The 13,698-nt window shown below is 43.3% G+C and overlaps 1 protein-coding gene across 11 annotated transcripts in view; it reads left to right on the top strand.

Annotated features, from left to right (window-relative positions):
- The window catches only part of LOC309615385 (zinc finger MYM-type protein 2), a 110,115-nt gene that overhangs the window by 66,060 nt on the left and 30,357 nt on the right, over positions 1-13,698 (top strand). For 10 of the 11 annotated variants that reach the window (XR_014236789.1, XR_014236790.1, XR_014236791.1 and 7 more), the window contains 7 exons: positions 3,176-3,341; positions 3,992-4,026; positions 9,162-9,291; positions 10,242-10,357; positions 10,966-11,134; positions 12,366-12,491; positions 13,303-13,397. Coding sequence is in view for 6 of the 11 variants with exons in the window: in XM_082364892.1 (XP_082221018.1) it covers positions 3,176-3,341; positions 3,992-4,026; positions 9,162-9,291; positions 10,242-10,357; positions 10,966-11,134; positions 12,366-12,491; positions 13,303-13,397 (837 nt within the window). In the remaining 5 variants the exon portion in view is untranslated. Of the gene's footprint in view, positions 1-3,175; positions 3,342-3,991; positions 4,027-5,454; positions 6,730-9,161; positions 9,292-10,241; positions 10,358-10,965; positions 11,135-12,365; positions 12,492-13,302; positions 13,398-13,698 lie in introns of those variants that run through there. The other variant, XR_014236788.1, reaches the window with a different exon arrangement.

A 13,698-nucleotide genomic window follows, 5' to 3' on the forward strand; every position in this document is an offset into this window, starting at 1 on the left:
TCAGTTACTGCAGAGGAGGCTCCTGGATTAGCTGAGCGGTTTTATTATCAGGTTTTTGAATTGAGTTTAGGTAGTACCTGCCTATTAATTTAGATTGTTTGAATCAGTAACTGTTTTTTTTTTTTCCTCCTCAAAATAATACACAACCCTTGATTTTTCACAGACAGGAAAACCACGAAGTGTTTGTTAAACCAGAAACATGTGTCACACTTCAGTTCTTACGCTGTAGGAATGTTAAGCTTTCCTAAGAGTCCTGTCTCGTGAGTAGGAGGTAGTGGTGTCGGTGTCGGTGTCGGTAACGAATGATGGGCATTAATGAGATTTTCCATTTAGCGTGGTTTCAGACACTTTACCAGGAGTTTGTATGAGTGGCTGCAAAAGGAAAAAACAAGCCAAAAAACAAGAGGTTCACAACCTCTAAAATTTTGATTATGGTATTAAGCTTGAATTAGTATTGAGTTCTGTTATTATCCTTTTTCCTGAAAAAATACATACATATTTTGTTGCCATTTGCAAATTAGCACTAATCTTGCTCCTTTTTTTTTTTTTTTAAATGAAATCATCTAAATTTGTTTTGAACTTCCTGGAAGAAAGGAGCTTAAAGTGTTGTTAGGACAGAATTCCAAATGTCTATAATTATAAAATAATGAAGCGATTTTATTGTTCAGATTCTTTGGGTGGAATGTGCTTGGTTGTAGGCTCTAGGCCTATTAAATTATTGTGTAAGTGGAAATATTACCGTATACAAAGAGCACAGTACGTTGTATACAAATACAAATTGTATACAAATTGATTTGGGTTTTAGATGTTACGCTGAGAACCTTCTTGCAGCATTTTACATCTGTTAGGATTTTTATTTCTAGTTATTCATATTAACTCATTTGTTTTTCCATTGTCTTTGTAACTTGGTGCACTAAATAAAGCCTTGGTTTTGACTTGGACTGTCTGCTTTGAATCCTGCCTCTGCACTTTGGCATTTGGCCCTAAGAAGTCACTTACTGTATTGGGACTTTAGTTTCCCACCCTGTTGTGAGGCTTGTGGAATGGAGAGGGCAGCCTGGCCTTTGTTTTCAGGTCTCATCTTCACTTTTGCTGTGTTCTTGACTGTTTAGACTCAGTTCCTCCCGTGGTGCTTTGGCTTTTCTTTGAGTATAAAGTATAAAAAGGAAAAAATCCCGGAAACCTGGAGCACTTCAATGATTATTTTAAAGAACAGTCTTTGCTGGTGAGAGTTTTACGTAGGGACTTTTTTTATTATTGAGTAAACTAGGACCTGGTTGATAGTGAGTGCTAATATTATTGAGATTACCATGTTATATTACCAGCAGTATAACATTTAAACTCACAAGTTTTCGGACAAGAGATGCGATATTGGCATCACTTAATAGTCATAATTTATACTGCAAATCTTCATTGGTTTAACATTTATTCGGCAGGAGAAATCCCTGACCTGGAGAAATAAAGAGCCTGTGTTCTGACCCTGGGGTATGTCTGTGACATAAGACCTGTTTACCCACACAGCCCTGTGTTCATGTGCCAGCCAGGAATTTGTTGTAGTGTTGATTCATGGGACTCCTGTGGAGACATAAAGTGAGTGGTTTCCAAACCCAAAATATGAAAGTCTAGGTGATTAGAGCAGTGAGGGAAAGCTACAGCTGTGACTGTTACCAGCTACCAAGTACTTAATATTTACTGCTTTGTCAAAACTTCTAAGTTGGTGGCTAAACTAAAGGGCAATTTTTAAAATTGCAGTAATTTATTTCTACTGTAAGTAGATAAAAAACTTAATTATGAAAGGTACTATATTTGAAATTGATTGTTATACCTTTTGGCCCCCTCATTGATCAAGATGTTAAGAAATAGTGAAAATGGGCAAAATCTAGGTAAAATGGAATCTCTCAAAAATCTGTCCCTAGATTAATTGGTTCACCATCATGAAGTATAACTTTTTATGTATGAATTTTAGTTGGTTTTATTTTGCATATTAAGTTGTAGACTAGTTAGGGCCGATTGTTTTCCTAGATGTAGTTCACATTTGTGATCTTAAAATATAATTGTTTTTTAATTAATTAAATACCGAGTGTTTTAAGACATGAACTTGAAGTTCTTGTTATTAAAACAGTATTGGGGCTTCCCTGGTGGCGCAGTGGTTAAGAATCCGCCTGCCAAGGCAGGGGACACGGGTTTGAGCCCTGGTCCGGGAAGATCCCACATGCTGCGGAGCAACTAAGCCCGTGCGCCACAACTACTGAGCCTGTGCTCTAGAGCCCGCGAGCCACAACTACTGAAGCCCGCGCACCTAGAGCCTGTGCTCCGCAAGAAGAGAAGCCACCACAACTAGAGAAAGCCCCTGTGCAACAACAAAGAACCAACGCAGCCAAAAATAAATTTAAAAAAAAAACAGTATTAAAGCCCTTCAAATTTATTATATTAAACTATTGAAACAAAACGTTTCAAATTAACATCCATGGTTTTCTCAGCATAAGAGCTGGTTTCAAAATTTTTCTGGTCTGTACAGTTGTATAAATGGGTCCATTATGAGCTCAGTTGAACCTGGGAAATCTGTTCATTAATCAGAGATTTTCAGTGTAGTGTGATTGTGGGAGACTTCAACCAGTATATCATTATGGCTCTCAAAATTATTTTGTAATATTAAAATACATTGTACCGGGACTTCCCTGGTGGTCCAGTGGTTAAGACTTTGCCTTCCAATCCAGGGGGTGCGGGTTCGATCCCTGGTCAGGGAGCTGAGATCCCACATACCTCGGGCCAAAAAACCAAAACAAAACAGAAGCAGTATTGTAACAAATTCAATAAAGACTTTAAAAATGGTCCATATCAAAAAAAAAAATTCTAAAAAAAAAATACATCGTACCAATTTGGTCTACCACTGTTCGGTTTTTTTTGGTTAGCCTATCTTTGTAATGCTGGTCTTTGACTTCTGGTAAGTATAGAAAGGGATTTTGACAATTAGGTAAATTGCTACTTTTTAAACTTTTGTGGATTTTACTGTATGTTTATGACTTATATTACAATTTTAATTTTTTCTTTATCAGACATAGTTTTATCACATTTGACAACAGTCACTGAAACATCTAGACATCTTGTAAAATACATGTCTGACTTTTTAAACCTTGTCGTGGGAGATGTCTGACACCTTCCTTTTGTCGTCAAGGCTGCAAGGTGTGACTGCTGTAAATCTCAAGGCACCCTGAGGGAGAGGGTGCAGTGGCGAGGGGAGATGAAGCATTTCTGCGACCAGCACTGCTTGTTGCGTTTCTACTGTCAGCAGAACGAGCCCAACATGACAACCCAGAAAGGACCTGAAAACTTACATTATGGTATGTGATCGTTGAGGGTAGTACCTTGAAAAACCTGTAAAGCAGTTTTTAGTTCCAGAGATCTGGATTCAAGGTAATGATAATAGACAGTTGATTTCAGAGATAGTTTAATAGCAACTTCCGTAGTTTCCCTGGGTGGAAGTGCCTTCAGTGATGTTTCTGTAGATGTACTGCTTTTTGTTTTATTCTCTTAAAAATTTAATGCTAGTTGAAAAAAATAGAGTCTACTTGGGGATAGAGAGAAGCTAAACAGAATTATAACAAAAATTGTAAAAAAGTTGATCTGCCTATCATGTGTCACTTGTAATTTTAAATGAAAACTATTTTCAGCAAATTGTATGTGCTGGGGGTAGGCAGGAGAAACAACGAAAACCCTTTAGACTTATTTAATAAATGAGTTAAATCTAAGAACATAGTATTGCTCCCAAAGCAGTGTATACTTTCTGAGGGGACAAAATGGGGAAAGAGTTAATTCCACTACTTAGCTCTGTATTTCAGCTCTCAAATCTCATATTCTTTACTTGAAAGAACTTAAAATATATTTTCTTCAGTAACTATTTTAAAAATCAGTAAAAATTAATGAGAAATATGGTTTTAGAAAATGCTGAAGAAAGTGATATTTGTCTTATTTTAAATTTGTTTTTTTTTAGATCAGGGTTGTCAGACGTCCCGAACCAAAATGACAGTAAGTATTGCTTAAGTAAAGTGCTAAATACTGACTTTCATCATGTGGGGAGAAAAAGTAATTAGACCATTTTAATCTGATTGTAATAATAAAAGATTTTTTTACTTTCCTCTGTTGAGACAGTTGAAGCATTCATATTCTGCTAAATTACCCGATATAGAAACAGGTCCTTTTCTACCTACTAAGGAATATAAAGGTGAATTAATTAATTGTGTCCCTTACCCACATTGGGCGAGATAGACATATAAATATTTGCGTTGAAGCGCTCATCCCAGCTGCATCTTTAGGGCAGTAGCAATGGTGCATTTGAAATGGTTGAGTGTATGCGGTCCTGGCAGCTGTGACAAAACTTCTGAACAGCTGAGTAGAAGGTTGCCAGTAGACGATGAAAAGTCGGAGGAATAATAATGTCCAGAGGCGTGCGTGTTTGGCCAGACTGTTCACTGGGGCCGAACTTGGAGGGACCTGAGGGGATCCTGGGAAGCGGGAGGCAGGCCGGGCTAGGCGGATGCCCCTCAGACAGGTCTGGAGATCTGTCCTGGGGGCCAGGCCCTGGGCGTTCATAAGCTTGAGGAGTTCTTCCATAATGCTTTCTCCTGGGGTTTTTTCTGTTTTCTTGTTTTTCTGTAGTGTTTTTCTTTCTCTTGGTGTAATACATCAGATTCTGCTTTTACATTAGCATTTCAAGGCTCTTGTGGGCTGAAAGGGGCCGTTTCTGTATAAAAGGAGCCTTGCACTGAACAGTGGGCCGGCCCTCTTGTGCCCGCCTGCAGGAGCCACCCTGATCCAGGGGCCTCTGTGGGAGCCATTTACCAGCATCATGGTGAGCCTCTGCGCGTGTGGTCCTGGGCAGGAGTTAACCAGCTCTGGCTACAGATTGGAATTACCTGGGGAGTTTTCAAAACCTTTCGAATACCTGGGCTCCAACTCAGAACTTATATAGTTTTGAAAAGTTCTTTAGGTGATTTTAACATGTAACCACAGTTTAGGATCTCTGATGTAGATGAAAGATTGGTGTTTTTATATTATTCCATTCAGTGTTTGTTTTTGGTGGGATCTTAGTTCCCCCGCCCAGGGATCAAATGGAATGGAAGTGCAGAGTCCTAACCACTGTACCACCAGGGAATTCCCAGTTTTTGGTTTTGATGTTAATAGCTATTATTAGAATCCTAGACAAATAAGAGTGCTTTTTTTCTTTGCTTTCCTCCCCTATCTGTTCTGCCCTTTACCTTGTGGTAATATATTTTTAAGTCAGATAACTCAGGAGTGTTCAGCTGAATTGTCAGATTCTAACCAGGCACTTGATCCATGCTGAGGAGTGTAAAGATGATCACTCCCTGTTTGGCACCTGCATGCAGCCGTAAGGCAACTCCCAACCTTGTTTCAAAGCTTTGACCAAGGCTTCAAGACACCCTTCCGCCCGCACAGAAGCAGGTACTCTTCTTCTGCAGCAGCACTGAGGCCACCTCATGGGACGGATGGAAGGACGGGCCTTTGCAGCCATCACCTCCTGTCACGTAGAGCCCCTCCCACCTTCTCCTTGGATGAGAGCTCAGCTGTAGGGTTTGGGGCAAGTCATTTCACGCTTCTTTGTGGGACTTTCCCCTTATTTGTAATGTGGGCATGAAGACGGAACCTCCTCGGGGTCGTCACCAAGAGTACTAACCCACGGGGGCAGGGCGTGTGGTGTTGGAGACATAGGGCCTGCATCGGGGAAGCCACTTGAACCCTGACTTCAGAACTCTTCGCTCTGTCACCTCCACTGGGCTGTACAGCTTCTGAGCCTCAGTTTCCTCATCTGTAAAATGGGAGTGAGAAAACATCTACTACCCCTTGTGGTGCTGAGAGGGTTAAAGAATTCATTTCATGAGGTGTGTGACTTTGGTGCTTTGCATAGTGTCCTAGTCCGTTTGAGCTACTATATATTATATAACAGGATGCCATAAGCGAGGCAGCTTAAACAACAGAAGGTATTTCTCGGAGTTCTGGAGGCTGGAAGTCTGAGATCATGGCTCCAGCAGACCTGGTGTCTATTGAGGGCCTGCTTCCTGGTTCCCAGACGGCCGTCTTGTTGCGTGTCCTCACGTGGGGGAGGGGTTTTTTTTGGGTCTCTTCTATGAGGGGCGCTGATCCGATTCACAAGGGCTCTGCTCTCATGACCGAATCACCACCTAAAGGCCACACCTTCACTCGACATCCCCTTGGGGATTAGATCTGAGTGTGAATTTTAGGGGGACATAGACATGGTCTATAGCTTATGGTCCCTGGCCATATAGCAAATGCTCAAGAGGTGTGGTGGCTTTCGTCATTATAATTTTCATTATTTGGGATCCTTCTTCAGAATTCATTATCAGTAGGTATAGATCCTGCCTGTTGACCAACAGAAAAGTAAGAAGCATTATCAAGTGTCGGTTTTTACCAGGTGGCATAGTTTAGTCGATATAGTGCCCTGTCGGCAGAATGACGATTAACCTAGGATGTCTGTGACTTTGACCCCTGGTTCATAAGGGGGTTCTAGAGTATTTCCCAGTTCAGACCCAACTTACCCAGGTTTGGTATGTAGTAGATACTCAATAGCTGTTTGTTAACTGTTCCTCCCGCTTTACAGTTGAGAAAACTGAGGCCCAGGAGACCGAGTGACTTGCCTGATGTTGCACGGCGGTGACGTCAGACCAGCTCCGTGGCACAGGGTTGGAAATCCTGGTGAGCGTAGAATGAGCTCACACGGGACCAGCCCCCTTGGCCATGAGCATGACTTGAAACTCATGAGAGATCCACCGTATACCGTTTTTTATTAGTACCCTTTCATGTTTGTGAATTGGCCAGCTCTCTAAGATGTGTCTGTCACCCCTGAATCAGTGCCCACTAGCTGTTGAGGTCATGTGCAGACTGTGAGTGTCCAGGGGTGTGGGCCCCTGGGGCTGCTTGACCAGCTCCTCTCAGCTTATGCTTTAAGCAAGTGCCCTCTTCGCAGTCTGACAAGTGCCAGTTTTTCCTATTTTTGTGCTTTGTGTTGCTGATTTTGCTGCTGGGTTAAGCACCAGAAGGTGCTGTGTGTCTGACTGGGGGACCTGTGTGAGTTCAGTTTCGTGGATGAACGATATGGTTCATTTATAAAGAGGGATAAGAAATCCAACGTCTGTAGGGCTAAGGTAAACTCTAGTACGTGGGGGAGCTGTGGGAAAGATGGTATGGTGACTAAATTTGTGGATTCGTGAGCTTATGACTGATTACAACACAGCACAGTGACCAGCAGTGTGGTGAGACTGTCAGCTCACAGCCTGTCACCAGGATCAGGGAAAGGGTGGCCTCTTTGTGCCGCTGCTGGCCCACTCACATGTGAAAAAGGTGGGCCTTGCAGGCCCCGGTGGGTTCTGCAGGTCTGGGCTCTGCAGAGGGGGCTGCTGGCGCTTACAGGAAGATGCAGGTTGGCTAGTTTTTGCAAGGTCATTGGTAAAACGAACGTACCGAATGCAAGTGATCTCGAAGCCCTGACTTGAATCCTTCTGAGACTCTGTGACCTTGCTCTTGGGCCAAGGCCAAGGGTGACCAAGTGCAACCCTCTGGTCCATAGAGCCCCAGACGACGAGCACTTAGAGGGGGAACCTGGCCCGTGTGCCCGTCCGTGGGGCGGGACAGAAAAAGTAGGGGTGGTGTCTGAAATATTCTGGGGTTGGTTTCGCAGCTGCATCATCCTAGACGTTGAACTCGGCCTCCAGAATGAAAACCTCGAGCTTTCGGGTTTTGATTGTCGGATGTTATCCATTGCGGTGGAGGACTCAGAAACCACCCCCAGACGCTGAGTACCCCCTCCCCCTCCCCCACCCCCAGCCCCAGCAGGGCGCACTGGGCTTTCAAGGCCCAGTTGCAGCGAGGACCCCGGGGACGGGCCCCGCCCGGCGCAGCATCAGGAGGCCGCTCGGGAAATGAGTGGCGTTGGAAGATGTTTGACGAGACTGCGTGGAAAACGTCCGTCTTTGAAGGTGTTACAGAAAATAAAAAGAGGAGCGTTGAAAACATGGTGCGCATCGCACACAGATGAGTGGAGGCGGTTGTAGCAGAAAAGGTGGCCAAGCCCAGCGGGGAGACAGGACAAGGTGGCAGAGCAAAGCCGCAGAATCGCTGCTGGAAGACGACCCGAGACCCCCGGAGTTGTGCCCTGACCGCGGCTGAGATACTGCCCTGGGGTCCTGCCGCGGGGCCGGGAGAGGCCCGGGCGAAGCGCCGGGAGACCACGCGGGCTTCGTTTCTGACGCGAGTCCCGCCGGGACGCGTGGGTTCCCCCACGCAGCGCAGCCCCGGGACCGGCGGCGCGAGGCGCCCTTGCTTTCCGGGACTCGGGCTCCGCCTGCTGCGCATGCGTGCGGGGGGAGGGGGCGGGGGCGGGGCGCCGTCCGGCACGTGCGGAGTGAGTTCCGTTACGGAGCGAGGGTTCCGTGTGCGCAGGAGCTGTGTGCACTTGGCACCCGAAGACCCGGAACTCTGAATTGTGTCGTTTTCCCCGTAGCGGTAGGTGGTGTGCACAGCACCTTCGTGTCGCCTCTTAGGCACGGAGCTGCAGCTTGCTTTACAGCGCGTGTGTGTGTTTCTGTGGTGTAAACGGTACTGTGGTGAACAGACTGAAACATCTGAGTGTATCGAGAGGAGACGGTCCTAAAATTGCAGTGGTTGGGGCAGAGGAAACAAAGTTTGATAACATTTTTGGTAATAATTTTCATCATTTTTCTTTTCAAATTTAGCACCACGTATAAGCAGTTTATGCAGTAGAGAGAGCTAGAGTATCAGAAAGCCATAATAAGAGTCTAATTATTTTCAAAATTCAGGTTAACAACCTTGCTTTTTTACTTAAGAGTGAGACTTTTATGTTATTTTTAAAAGTATGCTGTGGTATCCTTCGAAAAACACAAATCTGTAGAATGAACGATTACTACTGCTTCGCCAATAGTTGGGATAGATTCATGTTGATCCTTCCAGATTAAGATTTTGGTAAACATAGTAGAAACAGCATAAATTGGTTATATTCTTCCACTTTTGTGTGTTCCCCCTGCTGGACCTAGAAGCCAGATATTATTAACAGCATAAAGTAATGAAAATTAGAGGCAGAAATAAAAATGTTTCTCTTTGCTTTTCTGTAGGGCTCAGCACCACCCCCTTCTCCAACCCCCAACAAGGAGATGAAGAACAAAGCAGTTCTGTGCAAACCTTTGACCATGACGAAGGCAACTTACTGCAAACCGCACATGCAGAGCAAGTCTTGTCAGACAGGTGACTTGCATCCTGACACTCGCTGAGTGAAATCCATGCTTTTCTCAAATAATGGGCTACAGAATAGATTTGTTGGGTCACTTTGTTACTTTCTGTTGATTTTGCTTATCTGGTTTTAGACATGCCTTTAGAATACAGCATGTCATTAAAAATCATTAATAAAGATCAATCTCTAACAAAGGCCTGCAAGTTACATCACCAGTGATAAAACGCTGTATCAAAAATTTCCTTGGGGGCCAAGACCCACTAAAGTTACAGTGCTCTTCTGAGAAAACCATCTCTTTGAGTGCGGTCTATAACCGTAACTATTTTGTTTCCTTGTCAGAATGAGTTGAAATCATTCAAATAGGTATTTTCATCAAATTTAAATGTTAGCTGTATTCTGATTGTTTGATTAAGTAAACATTTTTGTGGGGGTGTGAGAGTGTCTGGGACCATATAATACTTTAAAAGATGTTTTCTTTCTATTTTAAAAAAGTCTAGAGACTTCCCTGGAGGTCCAGTGGTTAAGACTCCGCTCTTCCAATGCAGGGGGCGCAGGTTCCATCCCTGGTCGGATCCCCACATGCCACGTGGCCAAAAAAAAAAAGGTCTAAATTCTGCTTGTGCTGTCTATAACTTAGGACAGCTACTGCATTCAGTTTTGTTGTTTTTGGTTGGTTGGTTGGTTGGTTTTTGGCTACGCCGCGCGGCATGTGGGATCTTAGTTCCCTGACCAGAGGTGGAACCTGTGCCCCCTGCAGTGGAAGCGTGGAGTCTTAACCACCGGACTGCCAGGGAAGTCCCTGTTGTTTTTAACTTACCTAATTTTGTGAAAACTGAGAACTTCTTTTAAATGGGTACTGAGGCACTTAAATTTTTCTTTGTTATCAAATTACTTTGACTGAGCAGCTGTGTTTAAGTGGTGGTCATGGTTGACGTTGCTCCTTGAACACGTTCTGTCCCCCCAGATGGTGAGTGGAGGACGGAGTACGTCCCGGTGCCCATCCCGGTGCCCGTGTACGTGCCGGTGCCCATGCACATGTACAGCCAGAGCATCCCCGTGCCCATGACCGTTCCTGTGCCCGTAAGTCAGACTTTCAGCTCCCCTTCCTCCTGAGATCTCTCAGGTGCAGGCGGGGCAGCACTGGGGTGGCAGTGACTACTTCAGTGACGCTGGTGGGACAGAGAGTGGCGGCTTGGCTTTTCTTCAGCAGTACACTTGGGTCTGGTTGAGGCTTTGCCAGGGGTGCTCTGTGTGTAATCAGGTAAGTGCTCGTCCTTGAGAGTGAAGTTCAGCTGATGTCTGCACCTGCTTTACACATACTGTGTAAACATATTTGTGTTCATTTTAGAAAGAAAGATTTGTGAACCATAAGGTTTACAACTGATACATGGATTGGAGGCTCATATGAATGTCATCCCCTGCAGTGCTGGGGACACTGTGTCAGGGCTTGGCTACTGTACTGTAGTCCCCTGGCGACAGAAATGCCTCAGAAAATACTTTAATTGTTACTTCAAAAAGTAGTTGCTTGTATTCGGGGCTTTCTTTGTGATACTTAACATACGTGTTCTTTCCAGAACTTTTAACCAACGCAGCATTATGAAGTAGATCATGTGTCAGAGCGATTTTCAGTTTGAAGAAATACCTTGTAGTGTTGCGTGAGCCTGACAGTCAGCCCTTTGCTTACTCAGGTGCCGGTCCCCGTGTTTCTGCCCGCCCCCTCGGCCAGCAGTGAGAAGGTCCCCACGGCAGCCCAGGAGCTCAAAAGCACCGTTTCTTCAGATGCCCTGGGCGCAGAGCTGCCGACAGTGGCCGGCGTGGCTGAGGATGAGGGCAAGGCAGAGGGCACCGACATCCACAGTGAGTCCCCCGCTGCTGGGGGGCGCGGTGGGGGGTGACATCGGGGTTGGGGGGCCGCTGTTAGAGCGAGGCCGGGCTGTCGCTGTGCTTCAGCCTGAGCGGGTGTGGGCAGGCGGCAGCAAAAGTGGATTTTGGGTTATGAGGCCCGCACTGTATCTAGCAGGTGCTGTCCGATGTTGAGCCCAGGAACTCGTACGGTCCCTGTTTTAATTGCTAACAGGATTTAACTTGTAAAATCGACTCTTAAGTTATTCTCGTTTCAGTGGACGAGCTCAGACACAAAACTAAGTTGTAGTAGGCTTTTATAATTCAAACTCTTATTTTATGATGGTTATCCCCAATGTTGTTTTATTGATTTATACTAAGAAAGTAAGTTGCATTATCTAAGCCAGCGTTTGTCCTAACTTCTGCTAGGGCAGTGCTTGGCAAACGGTGTAGCAGGACGTGTGTCTCTGGGAATGCTTCTCCGGCCTCAGCCCACCGGGGCCACCCTGAGCTTCCTGCTCCCTCTCACCCAGAGCACAGTGCGTCTCGTGGGTGACAGTGTTTGGGAAGCACTCTGTTAGGCAGTGTGAAATGAATTTAGTGGGTTGCAACCAGTGTTTTCTGGGGGGGTTTTTTGTTTTGTTTTTTTTTTTAAAAAGAAAGAAACGGAAAAAATATGTCAGGATGAATCCCTCCTAGAAAGGGTATTGTTTTGTGAAACTTTTGTTTCCAGTGTGTATGCATGTGTCTCTGTTTCCCACCACTACCGTGAACTCAATAAAATGCCTTTCTCACTGGGTTGCAGTACAAACGTGTTTAAAGCAACCGATCAAAACGTTCGAAGCCAGTTGTGAATAAGCATATATTGAATGATGTGAAAACCTAGGTCACAATTCAAAAAGAATGTTGAAAATTACAGTTATCCATGCTCGTAAGTTTATTTTTGACAAGAGAGTGCTCTTAGAAACACTCTACAGAGTTGTTTTATTATTGAAGCATGCTTTTTAACTTTGTAGAGGGGCAGTCAAAACTTACAAGATTGAAAGTTTTTGTGTATTCATGATTATCTAATACAAAGTTTATAGTAGCTTACATTTCAAGGTAGCTGCATGCTTTTTCGTTTTGTACATATTAATATAAGGATTCCTATTTTGCATTTACAATTAAATGGCTTTTGTCAGATTATATGTAGGTATTGTTGCAGTTTTCTATTTTGATTTCTGATGATATTATGGCTTGATTACAGGTGTAATTATTGAAACGGACATAATTGGTTCAGATCTCTTGAAGAACTCTGACCCAGAGACACAGTCCAACATGCCTGATGTACCATATGAACCACATTTGGACATTGAAATAGATTTCCCCAGAGGTAGTAAAAATGCTGTTTTGTTCTTTCAGTGCGAAGTGTGGTTCTGCACTTTAGTTACGGTGTCATAATCGTGGTTATGATCATTAACAATCTAATGTTCAGGTCATTGCCTGTACTGTTATTATTGGTCTTTTCTTTTTTATCCAGATAAAACTCAGCAATTAACTTCCAAAATGAAGCATATGTTGAATTGTAGGAACTTAAAAGGAATTTCCCAGAGCCTTAAAAAGAAACTTTCTTAAAACTAATTCATTATAGAAACTTTTACAGATATAGAAGTGTTGGTGTCTTTTTAAAAATTTAAATAAAATATCGATAGTATTTTTCTTAAAATCTTTTTGAAAATTAAGTTAACCTTCAAAGGGAAACAAATATTTTCAGGTCTTTTGTTGTAAAAGAAATGTGTTCTGTTTTTCATTGTTTATTTTCTGTATCGATGGCCAATAAGCGTATTGAATAGAATGTAAAGCCTTTTACATTGGAAAAGATTTAATAGATTGAAACAGATTTGTACTGAGACCATTTAGATCTTATAATTAAATTTCAGGTTTTAGTAATTTTTCTATCACACACTTCCACAAAATTCTGTGTTGATACGCACTGTACATGTGTTTTAAGAGTATGAACAGGCGTTATCAGAACTTATAGACCAGGTTAGGTAGAGAAAATGGTTTGCTCTCCACCCAGCACAGGCTGCCCTGTGCATGGTGCTTGTGCGCATTCAGTGGGTGGTCCTTCGTTGGCTGAGTTTATATAGCGTAAGTCTGTGCTATTATGTTTGAAATGAAAGTTCTTCTGTTTCAATTGTCAGCTGCTGAGGAGCTTGATATGGAAAATGAGTTTTTATTACCACCTGTTTTTGGAGAAGAATATGAGGAACAGCCTAGACCTCGATCTAAAAAAAAGGTAATGAAACGTAACAGTATTCTTGCATTCATGTCCTGTCTCTGTGTAGTAGAGGGCAAGGGTACTTGAGCTTCAGTTGTGCCTGAGAATGTGGGAAGGTACTTTGTTTTCTGGAATTAAAAACACTTAAGAGGTAAAGCTTTTATTACTTCATTTCTAGGTAATAAAAATATATCCTATTTAGTCATAGTTTCATAGAAGAAGAGTGGATATTATTGCAACTTTTTATTTTTAATTTTTATCTTGATAAAAGGTGGTGATTGATAAAAGGTTTACATATTTGCTAAAAAAGTAAATTCAA

This window comes from Balaenoptera borealis (assembly GCF_965194805.1).
Source record: "Balaenoptera borealis genome assembly, chromosome: 18".
Classification (NCBI taxonomy): domain Eukaryota; kingdom Metazoa; phylum Chordata; class Mammalia; order Artiodactyla; family Balaenopteridae; genus Balaenoptera; species Balaenoptera borealis.